The following is a 26,202-nucleotide window of genomic DNA, read 5'->3' as shown; positions in this document are numbered from 1 at the left end:
CTTCCTGGGTTTAGATCTTGTCTGGAATCTGGGTGGGCCTAGGGTATCTATTCTCTTTTGGAATAACTTCTCTAGTTCACTCTGGAATCAGAGATTCAGAATCAGACTGGAGATCATTAATACTTGACAACAGTAACTAAATGCTAATGTGTGAGGTACCATGCTGGGAACTTCAGGGGAGGTAGACATGAACATGATATGGACAGCCTTTGCAAAAAATTATAGAACAGGATAAGTGCTATGAGAGAGGAATGTACAAACTGCAATGGGTTCATAGGTAAGGAGCCTGGGAGAGGGGAGGGCTTCTCAGAGGGGATGACATTTGCACCAGGCATTAAAAGATGAGGTCAAACAGGCCAGGAAGAGTGGGGAGGGTGGATACTCAAGAAGGAAGAGTATCCTTCTGGGGGTGCAGAAAAACGTTTACCAACGTTACCTTGAATATTGAACAATATTCAAGAGCACAGAGGCATGAGAGTCTCTTGAGTCTTCCATGACTAGTGAGCAATCTCATACCTTCTGGTGATGGAAATAAGAGATGCTGAACTTAAGGTGGAAAGGTAGGTATGGACCAGATTGGGAAGAGTTTTTGAAAGTATTCTAAGGGGTCTATCCTTATCTTAGGGCTATAAGGAGCTATTAATGAATTTTTAAACAAGAACGGGAATGATCAGAATAGGGTTTTAGAAAAATCACTGTGCACATAATATCAAAGTTGACCAAGGACCATAAATGGACCTGTGATGGATATTGGGAAGCTCTGAATTCCTCCTAGATAAATAAGCCTCTGGTTAGACTTTTCCTCTGGGGAAATGGGCCAAACTTGATCTAAATTGGCCCTGGGCTAGGGTTTGAGGTAGAAATGGGATCAGGTGTTAAAGGGACATTGGGAGAAGAGACTGGTAACCAGATCGAATAGTGAATGATTGAGATCTAAATCAAGAGTACATTTTTGGGGCAGCCCGGGTGGCTCAGTGGTTTAGTGTTGCCTTCAGCCCAAGGCATGATCCTGGAGACCTGGGATCAAGTCCCACGTCAGGCTCCCTGCATGGAGCCTGCTTCTCCCTTTGCCTGTGTCTCTGCCTCTCTCTGTGTGTCTCTCATGAATAAATAAATAATTTTTTTTTTTTTTAAAAGTACATTTTCTCTGAGACTAGGTGATTGACCTTCCGTTTAGGGCAAATCCACAGTTAACAAAATCTGTACTGAAAAGGCTGAGTCCTTAGTCAGTAAAACTCAAGGCAGCAGGTAGCAGGCCCAACAACCTTCTGCATTTCACTTCACAGTTCTCTTGCTTATTTATAACAGCAGCTTTGTACAGTCTACATTTCTACCTTGTGGGAAGACGTCATTAACACTGATCATAAAATCTAGCTAATTTTGAGATTGTTCCCCCACCTGATCCCCAGTAATCAGGTTTAAAAATTAATTTAAAAGAAAATAAAGTTTAGTTTTAAAAGCCAGTAAGGTCCTTAGACTATTTCTTCTAGTACTTTCATTTTCAAATGAAAGGCCCAGAAGAATACCTTAAAACCAAAGGTTGGGATCTTAGAAGTTCTCATCACAAGGGAAAAAAAACAACCTGTAACTATGTATGATGATGGATATTAGCTAGACTTATTGTGGTGATCATTTCACAATGTTCACAAATACTGAATCATTATGTTGTATACCTGAAAGTAATATAAAGTTATATGTTAATAACACTTAAATTTAACAAACAAAAAAACCAAGAGTCGGGAGAGACTAAGTAGTTCCAAAGTTTTATAAGTTCTTTAAGAGAGATGTTCATCATAGAACATAAGTATGAGACTCAGGCCGACCTTGATCCCTTTGATAGTGGTTCTATCCTAAGTGTTTACATATTTAGAGTTTAACTTCAGTGTCAGAATTAAAGTAGTTTTTTTACCTGGCCATGCAGTACACAGAGCATGTACATACATGCATGTTCCCTAGTACATATTTGTGTGTGGTATATATGAACAAAGAAAAACTGCTTGGAGCAGTAAGTGGGGCTAGTGAGAGAGGAGCAATGTCCAGCACTTGTGGTTATTCTAGTTTCCTTGGCTTAGACATAAGTAGCAGGATCCTCATCCCACCTAGGGATTTTGTGGCTGAGGGGTAGAGCTAAACATATACCACTGGTTTCTGTCTCTACTCTGTAAATCTGACAGCCACTGTGAGGGACTAAGATGACTCTTAATCAAATTCTTGGTTTTGTGTTTTATTTTTTATTTATTTTAAAAAGATTTTATTTATTTATTCATGAGAGACACAGAGAGAGAGAGGCAGAGACATACGTAGAGAGAGAAGCAGGCTCCATGCAGGGAGTCCAACGTGGGACTTGATCCTGGGACTCCAGGATCATGTCCTGGGCCGAAGGCAGGTGCTCAACCACTGAGCCACCCAGGCATCCCTAGGTTTTGTGTTTTAGATTAAGTCTAAGTTACTAGACTTCATATTATTACATCAAAATGGAATCACAGAATATTAAGATTTACTGTAGATTTTAGAGGTAAGCTAGTTTAAGCTCCATCCCATTTAAAGTAGGAACACCAGGAATGAATCCTTCTCCATAAATATCCAGTATTGCTGAAAAGGGATCATTTAGCAATGCTTGGTTATCTCCAATGACAGTAAAACTACCACTTCATGACACAAGATACTCATTCCCTACTTAGAAAGTGCTTTCTTATATTGGGCCAAAACTGCCTCCTGTAACTTTCAAATCATTGGTCCCAATTCTGTCCTTGGAACCTCGCAAAAGAAGATCCCATTTTTTTTTCACGGCAGACCTTCAAGTAGCTGAAGATAACAGTCATGTCTCCCATGGCATTTCCATCTCTAGAGGAAATGTTCTTTGAATGATATATAATTCCCAGTTCCCTCATCTTCCTACTAGCCCTGCTCTAGACATGCTCTTTTTTTTCTTTAGGCTTCAGCATGGAGTCTACAGACTCTTTCAAGGTGAGATTATTTTAGTACACAGTTGAATAGGACCATTAAGTTATCCTCTTGTTGGGATTATCCTCAAAAAATTCAGCTAGCATTTTGTTAGCAGCCACAAGACAATAATGTATATTCAGCCTAATTCAATGATAACCTCTAATAATACATGGTCTATTTCAAATGTAATTAATTCTCTAAGTCTAATGTGGGAATCTCGCTATCTCTGAATATTTCTGTAAAATTTCTATAGGTTCATTTTTGTCTAATGTTTTAGTATTTTAAGGTTTTCTTGAATCTGATTTTCTCATAATCCATAAATCTGATAAGGTCTTCGTGTAAGTTCCAATAAGCATGGTGAGTAATAAAGGACTAAATACAGAACCTCTTGGTTTCCTTTAGGGAGAGGATAATCACTTAGTCAACACTTTCTGGATACTACCATTTAATCAGCAATGAAACTACCTAACTATAGATTTATATCTCTACTTTGTCCCAGGATACTATTAGAGACTATCAAATACCTTGCTGAAATACAGATAAGCATAGAATATAGGTCATCCTTTGTGACTTTACAGGATAGTAAGAACTATCAAATCACAAAATACTCTTGGTTTAGCATGACTTAGTGAACCTATATAATCACTGACCCTGATTGAACTGTTAAGTTGTTAAGCACACAATTTTCAGATCTACTCTAAGGTATATAGAGATGAGATTTTGGGAAAACCTAAATAGATGCTGGAATAGGGGAAACAGCTAGGAAGGAAGAAAGACTTAGTACTTAATTTCTTACATAGGCTCCTGGGCACATGTTTGTTGGCCTGGGAAGACATACCTTCTTCAAAGGCTGAGGAGAGAATGGTGTGCAGAACAAAGTACTCCTAGGGCTTGTAGCATGCTGTACCATGGGACTTTTCTTAGACTACTTTGTCTAGCCCTAATGATAGGATATTTCCCAATGGACACATTTCCTAAAACAGGCACATGAACTTACGTCTCTCCTAGGAAAGGTACTGAGTAACTTGAACTCGTCCCATGGAAATCCTTTGGAAGCAACAAAATCAAAGACAATCTGGAGCTTATTGCTGGCCAGGAATCGCCGCTCAAGGAACTCGCCACTGGGGGTCCGGATCCGCAGTTTGCTCACGGGTTCAGCATTTTCTTCCTTTGGCTCTGGAGGCAGGGCCTGCTCTAAGGAGAGCCGGATGGCCTAAAGAGGGCAAAAACCAAGTGTCAAAGTGTGTGATAGGACTGTAGGGAACGGGACAGGGAGAGAATCGAATAAACTCATCAAAAAGTTACTATCCATTTATTATCCAAGCTTGATGCTTGACAATAGAAGCAAGTTTTCATTTTCTTAATATTGATCTAGTAAGCAATTAAAGTAAGTCCCACCTTGATGACATGTATTATTAAATTGACAAGTAATCACATAGAAAAGAAATATAATTAATTGTTTTCTATTGAAGGGTTCAGGTGTTTGTGATTGAGGGAACAGGTATCAAATACCCAATTGCTTCCTATATATATAGTCTTATATTCTCATTTTTTATATGGAGAAATTGAGACCCAGAAATGGAGACATAAGAAATATAATCTAAAAATCAGAAGGATAGGAAGTTAGACCAGTTACTTTTGCCTGTCTGTCCGTCTGTCCTTCCTTCTCTCTCTCTCTTTCTTAGATAGCATGAGTTTATTTATCTAATATTGGTGTTCTGGTCAGCAATGAGTTTCAAGTGAATATTTTAAAATATTAAGCTATTTTAGTAGCACTGTCATATATTAATAACCCAATGACTAGATGAACTTGTGTATATCAAAATTAAATTTCAGTTGTACTGGAATTCTCTACACTGTACTATAGTTATTTGTCTAATGTCTGACTTTCCCACTTGTTTGCAACCTCCGTAAGAGTGTGTAAACATGTCTTACTTATTTCAAGAGTAGTGCATAGCACAGAATAGATGCTCAATATGTACTTGGTAAGAGAAGGAATAAACTAACAAGTTAACTGAAATAACATGCAAAAATGCTTTAGTATGGTGTTAAGCCCACAGGAGGTACTAAATAAATGGTAAAATAATCTGACTCTCATGGGCTTTTCTCTTAGTAGCCAAGAACTGATCAATTCCTTTCTTTGAGGTCTGATTTCCTCCAGCATCAATTTTCAGATTAATTTTCTACATACATGTTTCCTTAAGGGCTAACCAAGAGTTGCTTCTAGGGACAAAACATCTCTGTGGATTAGTTATATACATTTTCTAAACTATTAAGTGGGATCATTTTATTGTTTTTGAAAAGATTTATTTATTTTAGAGAGAGAAATGGAGTGCAGAAGCAGGAGGGGCAGAGGGTGAGGGAGAATCTTAAGTAGCCCTGAGGTCAGTGTGGAGGTGGGCACAGGGCTCAATCTCATGACCCTGAGATCACAACCTGAGCTGAAACTAAGAGTTGGATGCTTAACCAACTGAGCCACTCAGTAGGCATCCCTCATTTGACTATCCTAACACTGTGGTTCTTTAAAACTGTGTTTCTGATGGCCAACAGACACATGAAAAGATGCTTACCATTACTTACCCAGGGAAATACAAATCAAAACTACAATGAGATACCACTTCACATCTGTCAGAATGGCTAAAATCAACAACACAAGAAACAACAGGTGTTGGCGAGGACGTGGAAAAAAAGGAAACTTCCTGCACTGTTGGTCGGAATGTAAGCTGGTGCGGCCACTCCAAAAAACAGTATGGAGGAGGTTCCTCAAAAATAGAACTACCCTACAATCCAGCAATTGTACTGCTAGATATTTACCCAAAGAATACAAGAACACTAAACTAATTCAAAGGGATACACTCATCTCTACATTTTTTATAGCAGCATTATTTACAATAGCTAAGATACGGAAATAGCCCACGTATCCATCAATTGATAAACAGATAAAGAAGAGGTGGCATATATATACAATGGAATATTAGTCATAAGAAAGAATGAAATCTTGCCATTTGCAACGACATAGATGGAACTACAGGGTATAGTGCTAAGTGAAATAAGTCAGAGAAAGACAAATATCATGTGACCTCATCCATATGTGTTTAAGAAATAAATGAGCAAAGGGAAAAAAACAAGGGAGAATGAGAGACAAACCAAGAAACAGACGCTTAATTACAGAGAACAAACTGATGGTCACCAGAGGGGAGCTAGGCAGGGAGATGGGTGAAATAGGTGATGGGGATTAAGGAGTGTACTTGTGATGAGCACTAGGTGATGTATGGAACTGCTGAATCACTATATTGTACACCTGAAACTAATATAACACTGTATGTTAACTGGAATTAAAATGAAAACTTAAAAAAAAACCTATATCTTTGAGATTAAATTTTTTTCCTGATTATAGAAATAATATATATAATCATTGCAAAAATAAGTGATAAGCACAGCATTACAATTCATTTCCGGATGCACCATCAAGGGATAGCCCCTGCTATCATTTGAGTGTTTACACTCACTAATTTTTTAAATCGTTTTTAAGTGTACAATTTAGTGGCAATAAGTATATTCCACACAATGTTATGTTACTATCACCACCAATTATTTCTAAAACTTTGTCATCACCACACTCTCCATCAATTTCTCATGCATGTTTTTATATAAACATATATTTTAAACTTTTTTTTGCAAAATTTCCATCAGTGCTACATTGTACAAAGCTTTATCTTTTGTCAAGTCATGTATTTTGCCATTGTTTTCAAGTTTTTACTGAAATATAACATGCATATGAGATAGTGTGCATAGTACAGTGCATTGAGATAGTGTGCAATAATGCACAACTTGATAAGTTTCTCAAAAGTGAACATAAAAGTGGCACCCTGATCAAGCATCTCAGAAGCCCTTTTGTCTCCTTCCTAAAAATTATTTTCCTCAAAGTTAATCACTATCCTGACTTCTAGTACTGCAGTTTAAAAAAACTTCAATAATTAAACGTGATGAATGGCTAGTAAATAGGCCTTGGTATGACAGACAGAGGTTCAAATCTTGCTATTAGGCATATGACAGTCTTCACGAACTTCAGTTATCCCATATAAGAAAAAGGGGCAATAATACCTTCCTCACAAAGGTTTTCGTATAAAATGCAGTAAATGTTTATAAGTAAATGTACTTATCAAGTGCTGACACATGGCAGCATTCAGTTGTGCCTAGCATGGAACCTCAGGATGTAATACTGTGCTCAACAGATGACAGTTGTTGTTGGTGTTATCATTATCATTACTATAATCCCTCTGCACCTACTCTAAATCAGAACTTAATGTGATATTTCCTGGTTTCTTCTCCTGTTCTCCCTTTAATCCACCTGTCTGCTTGCTTTCTATTTTGACATTTCCCTGCACGGTATAACAACAGATGCTACATTATTGTCTGAACTGAACCAATTATACTACAGAAGAATAAACAACAGTAGCTCATTACCCCACTCATTGTGCAGACAATATCTGCTTCCTCAATGCACCCAGTCTCTAGGGCTTTTCCCCAGAATGAAAACAGACCTTAGATATCCCACACCAGTGGTCCCAATGTGGAAAACAATGAAGGAATATTAGGTAAGTTGGCAACCTTGGGATCTGAGGACTCAAGTTTTACTAGCAAAAAAGAACACATCAGTAGCTCAGTTTCAAATATACTGGCTAAAAACAAAGGCTTCATGTAAGTAAATATTGTTACAAAACGACATAAAGGACACCCATACTTGAATAGCAGTCATAGTAAACACCATTGTTAAGCTTCAATTTGGTTTGCTCAACAAATATAACTTTTTATTTGCATTATTTTAGGTTTGTAGCAAAACAAGGAAACCTAGTATAAGTTGGAAATATAAATTGATCTTGGACATTTTGTCTTACTAAAAAATATGAATACTCAGAGCATTCATGTCTGAGGGATGAGAAATGGGGACTTATTTGAAGTGAAATTTGGTAGTAAAGATAGACACCCAGAAAAGGCAGTTTCTACATAGCTATGATTTTTAAACAGGAAAAATAATATATACGTATACCAGTCTCTTAAAAATAAAAATCAAGGACTGACTTAATTTACACATATACATATACAAATTTACACATATACATATACACATACATAAGTACATGCATGCACACAGTATCTTTTAGGGTTCTTTGGGTACCCACCAAATAACAGTTTATAGCTAGTTAAAGCAGAGTTTAAAATAGGCTAACAGTCATTAATTCCATGAATTCTTACGGAGCACCTCCTATGTGCCAGGCATTGTTCTAAATGATAAGAAAATATCAGTGAACAAAATAGATTAAAAGAATTCTGCTTATATGGAGCCTGTATTTATTTATTTATTTATTTATTTATTTATTTATTTATTTATTTATTTATTTATTTATTTATTTTTTGAGCCTGTATTTTAGAAGGGTGGAAGAAAGACAACAAATACACACATAGGAAAATGTATAGTTTGTCACAAAGTAACGAGTGCTATGGAGAGAATACAGGGAGGCTGGTAGAAAGGAAGGAGGGGTACAACTTTAAACTCTGTAAGCCTTGGGGCGCCTGGGCGGCTCAGTTTGGTTAAACCTCTGACTCTTGGTTTTGGCTCAGGTCATGATCTCATGCGTGGTGAGACAGAACCTGGCGATGAGCCCCACGATGAGCCCTGCATTGAGCCCAGCCCTGAGCGGTGAGTCTGCATGATATTCTTTTCTTCTGCGCCTCCCGCAGGGTACACATGCTCTCCCCACTCCTCTCTCTAAAATAAATAAATCTTAAAAAAAAAAACCCAAATAAACCAACTGTGTAAGCCTCAATGTGCAACAACTATGCCAGTGAGCAAAGACCTAAAAGAGAGGGAGTCACAAGGACATTCAGATCAGAGAGAAGTATCACAGACAGAAGTCACAGTAACTGCCAAGCCCTGGTGCCTGAAGCAGAAGATCAGGGGAAGAGGGGGATGGAGTTGGTTAAAGAGGAATCAAAGGAGAGGGGTGAATAAATCATACATGGCTTTGAGTAGCCTCTGTAATGATTTTTCCCCCATTTTAGAATTGAGATATAATTTATATGCAGTAAAACCCATCCCTCTAAATGTATAGTTGTGAGTTTTGATGAATGCATATATTTACATAACCATCATCAATCACGATAAAGAACAGTTCTATCACCCCCCCCCGAAACACACACACACACACACACACACACACACACACAAACACACACACACACAAGCAATTCCCTCATTTCTAGCCCCTGGCAACTTCCAACCTGTTTTCCATCCCTAGTTTTACCTTTCTAGAATGTTATATAAATACAGTCATAAACATCATATAAGTGGCTTCCTTCATTTAGTATAATGTATTTGAAATTCATCTATGATGTTGATTATATGAGTAGTTTCTTATTTATTGCCAAGTGGTATTCCCATTGTATAGATATTATCAGTTTGATTACTCCTTCTCCAGCTGGGGGACACTTAAGTTGTTTCCAGTTTTTGGTAGTACAAATAAAGCTATTATAAATATTTATGCACAGATTTTTGTGTGAACATAAATTTTATTACTTTATTTCACCCGTGTAAATATCTAGGTGTCTGACTGCTGGGTCATATGGTACATGTATGTTTAACTTTAAAACAAAGTGCCAAATTATTTTCCAAAGTGGACTTGCTATCTTAATGACTATCATCATTAATATATGAGTTCCAGTTGTTCTTCACCTTTACCAGTAATTTTTTCTTTCAAAAAGCCATCTAATTGGTGTGTATCTATTGTGGTTTTAATTTGCATTTCCCTAATGACTAATAATGTTGAGCATCTTTTCATGTGCTTATTTGCCCTTGTGTATATCTTCTTTGATGAAGCGTCTGTTTAAATATTTTGTCCATCTAGAAACTTGGGTTATTTGTTTTTTTATTGAATGTTGATAGTTCATTATGTATTCTAGACAGTAGGTATGTGATTTTCTCTCAGTCTGTGCCTTGTCTTCAATTTCTTAACAGTGTCTTTGAACAGTAGAAGTTCTTAATTTTGATTTAGTCTAATTTAGATACTTGTTATTTTGCAGATTGTGCTTCTGGTGTTAGGTCTAAGAAATCTTAGCTTAACTTAAGATAATGAAGATTTTTTTCCCTATGTTTTCTTCTAGGTCTTTAATAGTTGTAGGTCTACGACCTGTTTGGAGTTAATTTTTGCATATGATGCAAGAAATGGACTGGGAAGGTTTTTTAGAAATTGTTCTGTGTTTTTGCATTTTTTTACATATGAACATTCAATAGTTGCAGCATTACTTGTTGAAAGATTATCCTTTTTCCATTGACTTGCCTTTACACCTTTGTCAAAAATCAACTGACCATATGTGTGAGTCTATTTCTGGACTATTCTGTCTCACTGAAATATGGGTCTGTTCTTTTGCCAATTCCCACACTGTCTTGAATATACTGTCTTGAACCCTGGTAGTCTTCCAGTTTTGTTCTTTTTCAAAATTGTTTTGGCTTTTACAGTTCTATTGCCTATTCATATCAATTTTAGAATCACTTTTGTCAATTTCTTTTTAAAAATCCTGCAGAGGGGATCCCTGGGTGGCGCAGCGGTTTAGCGCCTGCCTTTGGGCCAGGGCGCGATCCTGGAGACCTGGGATCGAATCCCACATCGGGTTCCCGGTGCATGGAGCCTGCTTCTCCCTCTGCCTATGTCTCTGCCTCTCTCTCTCTCTCACTGTGTGCCTATCATAAATAAATAAAATAAAAAAAAATAAAAAAAAAGTAAAACTCTAAAAAAATAAAAATAAAAAAAATAAAAAAAATAAAAATCCTGCAGATGTTGATTAGAATCACTGTAAAGGTTTTAGCTTTTATTTTGAGATATGAAGCTATTGTGGGTTTTTGAAGTAACATGATGTGCCAATTGTTTTTTAAAAAGGATTTATTAAAAGACATACAGGAGGGATCCCTGGGTGGCGCAGCGGTTTGGCGCCTGCCTTTGGCCCGGGGCTCGATCCTGGAGACCCGGGATCGAATACCACATCGGGCTCCCGGTGCATGGAGCCTGCTTCTCTCTCTGCCTATGTCTCTGCCTCTCTCTCTCTCTCTCTCTCTCTCTCTGTGTGTGACTATCATAAAAAAAAAAAAATTTAAAAGACATACAGGAAAGGCAAAAATGGAGGCACCAAGTCAAGTTGGGAGGTTACTAAAGTAATCCAGGTAACAGATAATGGTGGCTTGCAAAAGGATGGTAATGGTGGAGTTAGTGAGTAGCATCTGAATTGTGTAAGTATTTTGAAGGTAGAACCAATAGGATTTGCCCATAAAATATGGATATGAAAAAGAGAAGTCAAGGATGATTCCATGGTTTTTGGTTCAAATAACTAGAAAGTTTTCCACCTATTAAAATAGGGAAGACTGCAGGAGGAGCACCTTTGAGTGGGGAGGGTAAGATCAATTGTTCAATTTAAGACATGTTAAGTTTGCGCTATTAAACACCTACGGGGAGATGATGGGCTAGCAATGAAATATTCAAGTCTGGAGTTCAGGGAAAGGGAGGAGCTGGAGATGTAAGTTTGGGAGCCAAATGTACAGATAGTAATTTAGTCATGATACTCTGTGATCATCAAAGGAGCAGAATGGATCCTATATGAGAACAGTTGGTCAGACCCAATCTTGCAACCATTCTGTGTTCCTGGCAACCAATCATCCATCTAGAGAATATGGATTGCTTACAACAAACATAGCCTCACTGGTGGATAAAGTAAATCAAGGCAAATAGTCATAACCAAAATTCAGACATAGGCCTTTTGGGCTGCTTCTGGGATATAAAGAACAGTCTGTAGATTGGTATTGGATACCACGAAACTAGAATTTCTAGTCTATTTTAATAGTTCATGAAGACAACAGGAGAATACTCCAAAGTGAAACTATTTAAGAAATTGTGGATATATGGTCTCTATAGTTATAATAAGGTGTATTCCAGTATTGGCACCTACCATATTAAGTTGTAGAGATTCAAAAAAATAATGTCAAAGGACAGAGTTTAGCACAAATTAATTGCTTAATAGCTACTGATGATGATGATGGCAGGGATGATTACCTTTGTGGCTCATAGAGTGGTGTTATCATTGTGTGACAGGAAGTAAAAACACAAATTATAAGGAGAAGTTTTTTACTTTAATAATCTATTCATGTTCCCACCTTCATTCTTCCAGTTTGGGATAATAGAAAGTATACCAGTAGAAGATCTGGTTCTGCTTTTACCAGGCAAATGTTAGGTAAGAATTTTAAAATAGGCTTTTTAAATCCTGCTGTGATCTGATTTCTTCATCTGTAAGATGGTAATGATACTATATCAAGTGAGTTTTATAGGATGGTTGTGAAGATCAAATCAGAAAACTAAAGGGAAGTACCAAGGCTTGTAATTCCATGCTCTTCTCTTCTCTCATTTAATGGTCTTTTTTTTTTTTTTTTTTTCATTTAATGGTCTTTTAAGATTATTTAACATTATCTATTTGAGGAGGCACCAAGATGTAAAAGAAAACAACTTTGGGCAGATAGGCAAACATGTAACCTTTTTCTTTTTTGTGGGAACCAGCAGCAAAAGGGAATAGCTTTGTGCCTATTCTATCCCATTTGTGAGTCTCCAAACCTTGGCCCTTTTAACCTTATCTAATTACTAGACGGGGTTCTACATTTGTCCGTTTACTATCCCCTGAAGAAGCCCTGTGCCTTTCTCCCTTTATTCATATTATCCAGCCATCCTACTATTCATGACTCCATCCAAACTGCTCTTCTACTTTACTGTTAATCATAAAATTCTTACCAATCTTCCAAAGCCTCTTCCCTCTGTGAAATCTTTCTCATTGCCTTCCTCGTCAGAAATCATCTTCATCCAAATATTGTCAACACTCTGTGCTACTTTAATGGTTTTTATAACACATAGGATCCTATCCTATAGTTATTTTGTATCCATCTACCCTCCTATATTAGACAGTGACCTTCCTGAGGGCAGGGGCTATGTCACATACAATATAGTATCTATAGTACATGATTCAGTGATTTGCACATTGAAGGAGATTAACAAAATATCTGCAAATATTGACTCATTAAAAGACCCAGGAGTCCATAATCTTAGCTGAAACCTCTACTTACCAAAAATTTGGTGGCAAAACAATATTCAGTAAAGATTTCTTTTCTTTTTTTCAGTAAAGATTTCTTAAAGAATATGTAGCTCATGTATTTTTTAAAAAGATTTTATTTGTTTATTCATGAGAGAGAGACAGACAGAGAGAAAGAGAGAAAGGCAAAGACACAGGCAGAGGGAGAAGCAGGCTGCATGCAGGGAGCCTGATGTGGGACTTGATCCTGGGTCTCCAGAATTAGGCCCTGGGCAGAAGGTGACGCTAAACCACTGAGCCACCGAGGCTGCCCTCATGTATTTCTCTAAGTTTCCATAAAATCTGTGCTTTAACCTGGACTACCAAAAAATATATTATTTGGGTCTTTCCAGAGATGCTTTTATTAAACTGTTCTTTGGCCTTATGACTTTGAATTATATAAAGCTATAAGAAGCTGTTATACATGACTCCCTTTTGCTATTATAGCTATAAGATATACTTGGGGCTAGTATTCACCATATTGTACAATTTCCTCTTGAAGGAGAAACACAAGAAAGAAACATTGCTTTAAGGTCTCAGCACTTGAAAAATCTCACCTTTAGAAAGAATGGCCTTTATCTGATGTTACAGATAAAGTGAAACATATAAACAGTCATTTTAGCCCAAGAGAAGTATAGAAGAAATTTTGTGGTCCATTTTGAGCAAATGTACAGAATCCTATTACATGCATTTGGTTGGGTGTGCTGGATTGTCTGTTGTCAAAATGTTAATCTTACTTTTGTCTTTATTTTCCTTTAACCTGATTATAATATCTTTTCTCTCCCTTTTAAGCCATTTGAACTGTACATCTTTATGTAAATTACTTGAAACTCATTTTGGAAAGAACAAGTAAATATATAAATTAGTAAAATACTGGAGTTTTTTGTCCTTCGTTTTTCCTTCAGAATAGTTTTAAAGCCTTTCTCCTTATCATGGTCAAGGACAAGATCAAAATGTTTTCCTAGATTTACTGATTTCACTACAACAGTCACCACACAGCAAAATCAGACCAACCATTAAGGAATTTCCCTGTAACCAAGGTGATTTGACTATTCAATACTTCATCTTTCCAAAGGATTTTGAAGTACTAGAGATAATTAAAATAATAAAACCATTCTTATTTCTTATTTCTCAATACAATTACATGGGTTAGGATTTCTGGTTAGAAGGAAAGACAGTATTACTGTGAAAAGTCAGGTGACCAAGCTTGTAGTCCAGATTATGTGTCCAACCAGTTTGGTGACCATAAGCAAACTGTATAATCTTCCTGAGTCTCAATTTCTTCAGAGGTTGCACAATACCAGCTTTCCCAAAACTGTCTGTTATACATGAGTATGCTGAAATATGTTAATTAGTGTTCCATGAAAAAAAGGGTCAAGTAAGTTTGGATAAGACTTAATTAAATTAAGATATACAGAAGATAGGTTCTTAATGGTAAGATTTATAAGAGCCTTTAATTGTGACTCTCTGGGGAAGTGTGGGTAGAATATGGAGCATTACCTGAACTTGGTTTTCTGGGAGCACAGCAATGGATAAGTGCAGTAATAACTAGTGGTAAATTCCCTACCTCTGTGCTCCACCCTCTCATGTTTACAGCTGGAACATATATATTGAGGTATGCTAAAGGATGTTTATGGGGTCTTCTATGAGAGGAAGAAATCATCAGAAGAAAATACACGTACTATCAAGCTCTAGATCCAAAACATGCAGCTATTTGTGTACACTTGACCTTTATTAAGTATACGGTTGAAGATAAACCACTGAGAGCATGTGCATTGTGAAAGAGCATGAAAGAATGAGAGTCCTAAATTTTTAAACCATATTTCTTGAAATAGCCTAAGAGCATAGTGACAAATTTGTCTCTTAACTTTTATGAAAATCTGCAAACATGATCCTATAGATATATAGAATGATATATGACCTTGTTCACAGAATGAATTTTTCATTCACTCATCTTGTTTTTCCATTTTTATGTGTGACTTCCCAATGAGTTTCAGTTTTCTCTCTCATAAAGAGAAGTCTCTAATCTTGTAGCTTGTTTTAATAGTCAGTGACTAAGCATATGCACAGAAGCTAGAAAAGTACTTGATACACAGAAGATACTCAATAAAAATATTCCCTACCTTCCATTATTGAGAGTCTTCAGTGTACAGAGACTAGGGTTTGTCAGGCATAGTATCTGGTTCAATAATAAGTTTGAACACGAATAAAGTTTGATTTCCAAACCATGAAATATTACACATCTTTTAAGACCTATCACTTTTTCTATAGTGTGGTCTGTTTCTAAAAGTTGTAAAAGATTTTACTTTGCCAATGAATTCTCTAAGTATTATGTTTTACTTCTATGTCATTTGGCAGTTTTTCCTTGGTTTGCTGTTACTTGTAGACATGTACCTTCCCTACAAGATGCAATCTCTTCTTGTAGGCAAAAACTATCTTATCTGTTTCTCTCTCAGTGCCTAGCATAGTTTTTGTTCAAAAAATATTTACTGAATAAGTCCAAGCTGACATCCTCTGACTGGGAATGATGACTAATGGAGTTTTCCTCAGCTAACGTGAGGGCCCTCAGGCCTTTCCATCAGTTGTTAGATGGTTTTCTCTTTCTATATGTGAAATTTGCTATTAGTCCCACGTCTAGAAAAAGTTCTAAAAGTCTTTTTTTGTGAAACCATCCTAGGAAGCTGTTTGACACCCCTTCTCTTTGTTCCCACTGCACTTTAGGCTAGTGATTTGTACTCCTGGTGGGGATGATCCACATCTGTACCCTATCCCCTAACAGATTTTGGGATATACTAAGTATTCAAAAAACTATTTGCAAGATGAGTGAATGAAAAATGCTCTCTATTGTTATGAACATGACATGAACTTGGGGGGAAAAATAAACCATGTTAAATGGATGTCCCATATTTAGGGGCCCAGTGCAAGATGTCACAGAAGTAACTCAGTTTCTTCCAGTAGGGTAAATGAAGACTGGGAAAGGGCAGAAAATACAATCTTTGTATTCTTGGGATGAGACACTATCCAGGGAGGATGGGAGCACTGGTCATGCAAGAAGAGAGAAAAGGAATTGAAAAGAATAGAAAAGCATGAATCTTCCTCAGAGCATGAAGCATTCTTTTAAGGAGAGGTCAGATCTTCCATTTTAAAATGAGTCTGGAAAAGGTGGAAAGAAGTAAGAAATACTAACAGCCTCAGTATCCAATGCCGTGGAAATAAACCTAGCTTTTGAATAACTTTACTTGAAATTACGCCCTACCTCACGTTCCTCTTCTTGTTCTTTGCGAATCTGCTCCAAACGAAACTGCTCTGCCATCTCTCGTTCATGAGCTTCCCTCTGCCAATGAAAGAGGAAGGGAGCCAGCACTCAATAAACAACGGTTTACTTAAAAAGGAGGAAAAAGAGAGCCCACCCCCAGCACTGTGGTACCAGAAGTGTTTCTCTCTGAAAATAGTGGAAATGGAAGCAACAATCAAGCACATCTCTCTAATCATGTCAAGTACCCATACTAATACCATGGTAGCTCTGCGTCGTGCGGCAGCCAAGATCCTTCAGAAGACCTTTTTCTGGTCTCTTTTGCTGAGTTAACTGTTCTACACCACATTGTGAGCCTTCTTTTGAGGACAGAAACTAGCTTATTCGTTACCTCCTCCTTCAATGCCCAACAGAGAAGCAGGTACTCAAGAAGTATTAAATAAGTCAGTGGTTCTCAGTGTTCTCGATCCTGAGTGCACAGAAGGAATCGCCTGAAAAACTTTTTTTTTTTTTAAGATTTCATTTAGAGAGAGCGAGAGAGAGAGCGAGAGAGAGCGCATGAGTGGGGAAGGGGCAGAGGGAGAGGAAGAAGCAGACTCCCCACGGAGCAGGGAGCCTGCTGCGGAGCTTGATTCCAGGATGACTTGAGCCCAAGACAGACACTTAACGAACTGAGCCACCCAGGCACACCACTTGAAGAACTTTTTAAAGTTCAAACTTTTTATTTTTATTTTTTAGATTTTATTTATTTATTTTTATTATTTATTTATTATTATTTTATATTATTATATTATTATTTATTATTTATTCATGAGACACACAGAGAGAGAGAGAGAGAGAGAGAGAGAGAGGCAGAGACACAGGCTCCATGCAGGGAGCCCGACACGGGACTCGATCCCAGGTCTCCAGGATCAGGCCCTGGACTGAAGGCGGCACTAAACTGCTGAGCCACCCGGGCTGTCCAAGTTCAAACTTTTATAAGTTTGCTAGGTTTTTACCACAGACTGATTAAAAAACAAGGAAAATAATTATTAGGTCTATTTTTGTTTTTATTTCTTGATTCTTAAAAAACTTGTTATCAAAATGAACAAGGGTAGAGGGGTACCTGGGTGGCTCAGATGGTTAAATATCTGACTTCAGCTTGAGTCATGATCTCTGGGTCCTGGGATTGAGCCCCACAAAAGATGTATTTTGTGCATTTCTATTTACATTAGCATTTGCCTAATTCATTACTCTGAATTCTTTCTCACACTCAATATCCAAGTTTGCACACAGTGGCCACTTAATAGTTCATTTGGCCATGACTGATCTCTACTTGATATATAATGTCTATTTTTTAAGTCGCTGAGGAGAGGTAATGGGGGGATTAGCAGATCTGTGTTTAAGTCTAACCCCAGCCAGTGGCAAGCTGTGTGTTCTTGGATAAGAAGTGAGAAGAAGTCCAGTTCTCCTCCCTCTTCCTCTCCCCATGCTCATGCTCTCTCTCTCTATCCTTCCATTTCAAATGAATAAATAAAATCTCTCTCTCTAAAAAAAAAATCGAAAATAAAAAAACAACAACAAAAAACCAAGGGTAAAATTATATTCTGTTAATTGAATCTAGCTTCCTCCATTGCAAACCAAACATTCTTAGGGATCAAACTGGTAAAAGGGCTGGCACTTAAATAATGAAAGACTATTTCGGGTTGTGTTTTTTATCTTAGAAGTCCTTTGACCAAACCTACCTTTGCTCTGTCAGCCTCGAGTGAAAGGCGATAGGCCTCATCTTGCTCTCTCTTCACATTTTCTCTGGCTTCACGTTCATCCTTAAAAGAAAAGATTCAAATATGTTTTACTATATTACTTTTTTTTAATGGAAGAAAACAATGATAATTCTCTTCTGTGAATTTATTAGAATTAAATAAGGCATTTCTAAAGTATATAGGTTAGAAATAAGCAAACAAGCCAAGAAGAACAGCACAGTAGATAGTGAAATAAGAATGTCTGAAGCCTAGCTCTACCTCATAAACTGTGACCTTGGGCAAGTTATTTCACCTTTTTGGATCTCAGTTTCTTTGACCGTAAAATAGAAATAGTATTTGTTTCAGAGAGTTGTTATAAGAATTAAATGCAATAATATAGAAACTGTTTTTCAAAACACCTGACAGTTTATATTCACAATGATGAGCTCCCTTCCCCTTTTCTCCTGATTTTTCTAAGATAAACTTGGAGACTGTCACCACTGGGGCTAAGACTGGGTGATGAGTAAAGGATAGCCTGTGGTCAGCATAAGAAGCTGAAAGAAAAATGCCCTGGTTAATTATAGTCTATATCACATCACTAATGCTTGGTTATTGAACTAAGTCTTCCCCGCAACACTCACACTCATGAAGTATGGAAGACTTAGCAGTTATCGAAGTTGATGATCTTTTAAAACATGTTTAGCTTCTGAGGTGATTATGTCATCCATCTACATTTAAACTATTACTGCATATGAAATTATTCATTCAACTACCAGAATTTCTCATTTGTTAAATTCTGAAGTATAGACATGTACTTAAATTTAATAAATAGTGGTATCTGTTGACATTAGAATATAGGTTCCCTTGGGCCTATATTCAGCTGAGTAAATCACATAAATTCATCAATATTTGACTGTTCTGGATCTCTAAAAAAGGAAATTTCATATGGTTTTACTTAACACTTTCTAATTTTTTGACTTTCTAATTCAGTATATATTTAGGTGCTCTCATTGATTCCTATTCAAGACTAGCTTTCTCTCTGAAGCCTCAATCTCCTTTTAGTTTCAGAGACTCAACTAATTCCAAAATCTTTAATATAAATAGCTACATTTCATTAATTCTCAGTCTTTCAAATAAAAAATAAGGAAGAATTATAAGTTGCTGGCATAAAGCTAATTGCTATACTCTCTCTGGTGAAAGGACAGGCTAGGTGAATTCTATGGTGGAACACAGACAGTATCAGGAACAATATTTAACCTAACTGAGAGACCACTCAGGCTGCTAAGCATTCAAGGATAATTTACATGTCTTATAATATTACACATGAATCAAAATGGGTTTTAAAAACTTCTATCTGGAGACTTCTACTAAGCCATTAGTATTTATATCTTAGAGAAACAGAAACATTTACCTTTAAATATATTTTCACTAATTCCAGCTAGGTATTTCCCACTTTGGTATATACATTAGGTTTTACTATGACCAGATACCATCAACCTGATAAGATGTATTTTGTGCATTTCTATTTACATTAGCATTTGCCTAATTCATTACTCTGAATTCTTTCTCACACTCAATATCCAAGTTTGCACACAGTGGCCACTTAATAGTTCATTTGGCCATGACTGATCTGTACTTGATATATAATGTCTATTTTTTTAAGTCGCTGAGGAGAGGTAATGGGGGGATTAGCAGATCTGTGTTTAAGTCTAACCCCTGCCAGTGGCAAGCTGTGTGTTCTTGGATAAATAATGTCTCCCTTTTCAGTCACTTATTAAATTAAAGGATTGAGTTTCTAGGATTTTATGCCCCTGTGGACAAGTCTATCTTTCCAAATTCAGAAATCCCTAATACAATCAGTATAACCTACGGGAGTAATCTTATCTTTCTATAAATGGAGAAATACTTAGGATGTCTAATTTTATTTTATATTATTTTCTTGACCCCATTCCTCCAGATTAGTTTGGTTTCTCTTGTAACATTCTGTACTTTCCCTTTACAACATTTATCACAATTGCAATTAATTAATTATCATATAATTATTAACTTAATATGACATCCCCTCCATGACACTGTGAGCATCATAAAGACAGGACCTTGTCTATATTACACACCTCTATATTCCAAATGTTTCACACATTGCCTAGTTTTGGGGAGGTGTTTAATAAGCATTTGTTGAATAAGTAGTCTTTCCAGGCATAAAATATTTGTTGTCTGCAGTAAAAATTAAGGAGGAAGAAGACAGCTCATCCACAAAGCAGCCCCATCTGAGTCAATGAAATCGACTGGCTGGGCAGAAATGACATGTTATGACACTATGTACACACAACAAAGGGACCTTCTAAAAGCTACCACAGCTGGAAGCCCTTTGAACACAAATATAGTTGATAATAAAAGCACTCTAAGTAAATAGGTCTGTTTTAAAACAGACTGTTGCAGATATGAAAGGCCATTAAGTACAGGGATCTCTGCCACAAAATGTGGCACCTGTTGTGAGAGGACTTCCTGAACCAGCTAACTTGCTTCCTCCCCTTTTATATTAGCATCACACTAGCACTAAGGATACCGAGGCATAGTTTACTATGGGAAGACACAGATAATCCTGTTTGGATCACCATCATTATTTTTTGTTGTCTACTAACTTAGCATGAAGAATTCAGTATTCAAGTTTTGCATTATTTTCCTTTTGTTCCTTACATAATGTCACTTTCTACCTGGAATAGTTTCTGCTCCATCATCTCTATCATTAAAAATCCTATTAGCTTTTCATACACTTTTAGAAATATAAGAGACCAACATGTACAAAAGAGTTACTATATAGATGGAGAAACTGAAATCATATGAGGATAAAGGATTTATCCTTTATGATACAAGACTACCCAGAGCTTAGACTTGAAGCCAGGTCTCCTGATAGCTTCTTCTCCCTTTCCTGCTACAATGCAATACTCTTGCCCTTGTTCACAGCCCTCCCTGACTATCACAGACAGAAGGGCTGGCTCAGAAATGTGGCTCAGGATGCATTTTCCTAAACTTATGGTCAGAGCTGGAAAGTTATCTATGGGCTAACTCTTGGCAGTACAGTATAAGTGTAATTGGAGCCTGGGAATAGGATGCAAAGGGAGAGGGGGAGAAAGCTTATTTTAAGAAATGATGGCCAAAAGTGTTCTGAATTTGATAAAAACTAAAAAGCCACAGATCTAAGAATCGAAATGAACATTGGGTGAAAAACAAAACAAAACAACATGAAGAAAGGTACACCCAAGCACATCATAACTACATTGCATAAAATTAATACCAAAAAGAAAAATCTTAAAATAAACCAGAGAAAAGACATCATATGTCTAGGGGAATAAATTAAGAATGAAAGCAGACTTCTCAGAAACAGTACAAGTGGAGCAACATTTTTAAAGCACCAAAAGAAACCAATGTGTCGACTAAGAATTCTATACTCAGTAAAAATATCCTTCAATTGAAGATCAAATAAAGACTTTTTCAGATACACAAAGGGCAAAGAATTAATCACCAACATGTGTACTATATTAAAAGGTAAAGGAAGTCCTTCACGTAGAAGGAAAATAATACCAACCAGATGGAAATCTGGATCTACACAAAGAAGTGGAAATAGGAGCTTTGCAGGTAAATTAAGAGACTTTTTTTTTTCTTTTTTACTATTTAAATCTCTTTAAGAAACAATTGAGTGTATACCAATGCATTTTTTTTTAAAGAAACAGAAGACCCCATTCTAAAATTCATACAGAAACTCAAAGGACTCCAAATAGCCAAAACAATCTTGAAAAAGAACAAAATCGGAGGGCTCACATTTTTTGATTTCCAAACTTACTATAAAGTTATAGTAATCAAAATATCGTAGTACTTTATCCATTTTTACATACAGTGGAATATTACCCAGACACACAAAAGAATAAGATCTTCCCATCTGCAACAACATGGATGAACCAGATGGTATACTGCTAAATGAAGTAAGTTAGACAGAGAAAAGACAAATACCACATGACTTCCCTCATATGTGGAATCTAAAAAAACAAAACAAACTAATAAGAGACCAAAAAACCCAGACTTGAGTACAGAAAACAAACTGTTTGCTAATGGGGAGGGGTAGGTAGAGGAGATGGGTGAAATAGATAAAGGGGATTAAGAATAGACTTACTGTGATGAACACTGAGTAATATATAGAATTACTGAATCATTATATTTGTATACCTGAAACTGATATAACAATGTACGTTAATTATACTTCAAATAACAATAGTAATAATAATAAAAACCATTATAGTACTGGCAGAAGGATAGATATTTAGACCAATGGAATACAAGAGAGAGCCCAGAAATAAACTCTCACATACAAGACAAACTTATTTTTGACAAGGTTGTCAAGACCAAAGGAGAAAGGACAGTCTTTTCAATTGAATGGTGCTGGGAACACTACAAAAGAATGAAGTTGGGCCTTCACTTTCCACCATTTAAAAAACTCAACTCAAAATGGACCAAAGACCTAAATTTAAGAGTTGAAACTATAAAACTTTTATAAGAAAATATAGGTGAAAATCTTCATGACCTTGGATTAGGCAACGATTTCTTCAGTATGACAATGAAAGCATAGGCAATACAAAGAAATAGGTAAGTTAGGCATCATCAAAATTAAAAACTTTTGTGCATCAAAAGACACTACCAAAAGAGTGAAAAGGCTATTCACAGAATGGAAGAAAATATTTGCAAATCATTTATCTGATAAGAGTTTAATATCTATAGGGTAACTGGGTGATGGGCATTAAGGTGGGCACACTTAAAGTGTAAGATGGACACTGGGTATTATGCTATATGTTGGCAAATTGAATTTAAATAAAAACAACAAAAGAGTTTAATATCTGGAATTCCTACAAGTTAACAATAAAAATGAACAATCCAATTTAAAAAATGGGCAAAGGACTTGAAAAGACATTTCTCGAAAGAAGATTTATATAAATGCCAGTAAGTACATATTCATAGCAGCACTGTTCACACTAGCCACAAGTGAAACAACCCAAGTGTCTATCAACAGATGAATGGATACACAAAATGTGGTATAAATATACAATGGAGTATTATTCAGCCATAAAAGGAAGGAAGTTCTGACACATACTACCACATGGATAAACCTTAAAGATATCATCCTAAGTAAAAGAAGTCAGACAGAAAAGGACAACTATTGTATGTCTCCACTTACATGAGGTACTTAGAGTAGGTAGATTCATAGAAATAAAGTAAATCAGAAATTACCAGGGACTGAAGGGAGCAGAATGGATAGTTATTGTTTATTATACTGTCTAGATCTCTAATTCAATGGTGAATAGAAGTGATATGAGCAGACATTTCTGCCTTTTTTTCCAATTTTAGCAAAAAAACATTCAGTCTTTCACTAGTAAGAAAAATGTTAGCTTGTAGGTTTTTTTTTAATAGGTGTTCTTTATCAGGTTTTACTCTATTCCTATTTTATCAAAAGTTTCCATTAGGAATGGATTAGCTTTTGCCTGATGCTTTTTCTACATCCACTGAGATTATCATATGTGAATCACATTAATTGATTTTCAAATATAAGGCCAGAAAAGGAAATAAAAGAGATCTAGAATGGAAAGGAAGACGTACAACTCTTTATCACAAATAAAATGATTAGAGATATGGAAAATTATACAGATTTTACCCAAAAACTATTAGAACTAATAAGTGATTTTGGTAAGGTTGTGGGATAAAAAATTAATATACAACAAGCAACTGCATTTCCATACACTAGCAAAAAACAATCACAACTTATAATTTTAAAGTTATCACTTTAATAGCATAAAATATGTGACTTACTTAGCGAGAAATTTGACAAAAAGATATACACTTCAAATTATAAAATATTGCTGAGAGAAATTAAACCTAAATATGCGGAGAAATAAATAATTTTCATAGATTAGAAAAGTCGATATTGTTATAGGTCAATTTTCTTCAAATGATGTACAGATTTAATGCAATTCTAATAAAAATACTGGCATCTTTTTTTTGGTAGAAATTGACACACTGATAAAATTCATATGGCAATGCACAGGACCTAGAATAAGCCAAAACAATTATGAAAAGAAGAGAGTTAGAGGACTTTCACTACTTGATTTCACAACTTATTATAAAGCTAAAGTAATTGTGTGTGGTATTCATATTAAGATAGACAAAAATAACCACTGGAACAGAACAGAGTCCAGAAAGAGACCTATGCATATACGATCAACGGATTCTTGACAAAGATGTAAAGGCAATTCAATGTAAAGAATACTCTTTGCAATAAATAGTGGTATAACTACTGGATATCCATGTCCCCCTCCACTCCCACGCCCCCTCCCCAAGAGAACTTCAATCCATACTTTATACTCTATATAAAATTTAACTCAAATAGATCACAGACCTTAGTATAAAAATCTAATGCTAGGAGAGCCTGGGTGGCTCAGTTGGTTAAGCATCTGTCTTCAGCTCAGGTCATGATCCTGGGATCCTGGGATCCTGGGATCAAGCCCCACATGGGGCTCCCTGCTTTGTGGAGAGCCTGCTTACAGGAAAAAACAGTGACCTTGACTTCGGGAGATATTTCTTACATATGACTCAAAAGAACGAGAGATTAAGAAAAAAATCTAAATTGGACTTCATCAAAATGAAAAACTTCTGCTTTCCTAAAGAGAGTTGAAAATGATAATGAAACAGCTTTAGTAGAATAGGTATGGTTTCTTCTTTAAACGTTTGATAAAATTCCCCAGGGAAGCCATCTGGCCCTGGACTCTTGTGTCTTGGGAGGTTTTTGATGACTGCTTCAATTTCCTCCCTGGTTATTGGCCTGTTCAGGTTTTCTATTTCTTCCTGTTCCAGTTTTGGTAGTTTGTGGCTTTCCAGGAATGCGTCCATTTCTTCTAGATTGCCTAATTTATTGGCATATAGCTGTTCATAATATGTTTTTATTTTTTTTTAATTTTTTAAAATTTTTATTTATTTATGATAGTCACCCACAGAGAGAGAGAGAGAGAGAGAGAGAGAAAGAGAGAGACATAGGCAGAGGGAGAAGCAGGCTCCATGCACTAGGATCGATGTGGGACTCGATCCCGGGTCTCCAGGATCGCACCCTGGGCCAAAGGCAGGCGCCAAACCGCTGCGCCACCCAGGGATCCCTATAATATGTTTTTAAAATCGTTTGTATTTCCTTGGTGTTGGTAGTGATCTCTCCTTTCTCATTCATGATTGTATTAATTTGAGTCTTCTCTCTCTTCTTTTTAATAAGGCTGGCTAATGGTTTATCTATCTTATTCTTTCAAAGAACCAACTCCTGGTTTTGTTGATCTGTTCCACGAATTCTTCTCGATTTCGTTGAGTTCTGCTCGAATCTTTATTAACTCTCTTCTTCTGCTGGGTGTAGGATCTATTTGCTGTTTTTCTCTAGCTCCTTTAGGTGTAAGGTTAGCTTTTGTATATGAGTTCTTTCCCGTTTTTGGATGGATGCTTGTATTGCGATGTATTTCCCCCTCAGGACTGCTTTTGCTGCATCCCAAAGATTTTGAACAGTTCTATCTTCATTCTCATTAGTTTCCATGAATCTTTTTAATTCTTCCTTAATTTCCTGGCTGACCCTTTCATCTTTTAGCAAGATGGTCCTTAACCTCCACGTGTTTGAAGTCCTTCCAAACTTCTTGTTGTGATTTAGTTCCAATTTCAAGGCATTATGGTCTGAGAATATGCAGGGGACGATCCCAATCTTTTGATATCGGTTCAGACCTGATTTGTGACCCAGTATGTGGTCTATGCTGGAGAAAGTTCCATGTGCACTTGAGAAGAATGTGTATTCAGTTGAGTTTGGATGTAAAGTTCTGTAGATATCTGTGAAATCCATCTGGTCTGGTGTATCATTTAAAGCTCTCGTTTCTTTGGAGATGTTGTGTTTAGAAGACCTATCGAGTGTAGAAAGCGCTAGATAACGAAAATTAAGCCACAAACTGGGAGAAAAATCCTTGCAAGTTACTTATCAAATAAAGAACTGGTATCTAGAACATATAAAGAACTCAAAATACAAAAATAACAAAGAATCCAATTTACAAAGTAAGCAAAAAT

General features: G+C 36.4%; 1 protein-coding gene across 5 annotated transcripts in view; it reads right to left on the bottom strand.

Moving 5' to 3' along the window:
* The window catches only part of FAF1 (Fas associated factor 1), a 460,703-nt gene that overhangs the window by 33,348 nt on the left and 401,153 nt on the right, over nucleotides 1–26,202 (bottom strand). For all 5 annotated transcript variants that reach the window (XM_025420121.3, XM_025420122.3, XM_049094402.1 and 2 more), the window contains 3 exons: nucleotides 18,082–18,162; nucleotides 16,361–16,438; nucleotides 3,944–4,159 (listed from right to left, as the gene is read on the bottom strand). In XM_025420121.3, the coding sequence (XP_025275906.1) occupies nucleotides 3,944–4,159; nucleotides 16,361–16,438; nucleotides 18,082–18,162 (375 nt within the window). The remainder of the gene's footprint in view (nucleotides 1–3,943; nucleotides 4,160–16,360; nucleotides 16,439–18,081; nucleotides 18,163–26,202) is intronic.

Source organism: Canis lupus, chromosome 15 (assembly GCF_003254725.2).
Source record: "Canis lupus dingo isolate Sandy chromosome 15, ASM325472v2, whole genome shotgun sequence".
Taxonomy (NCBI): domain Eukaryota; kingdom Metazoa; phylum Chordata; class Mammalia; order Carnivora; family Canidae; genus Canis; species Canis lupus.
This window is presented reverse-complemented; position numbering and strand designations above follow the sequence as displayed.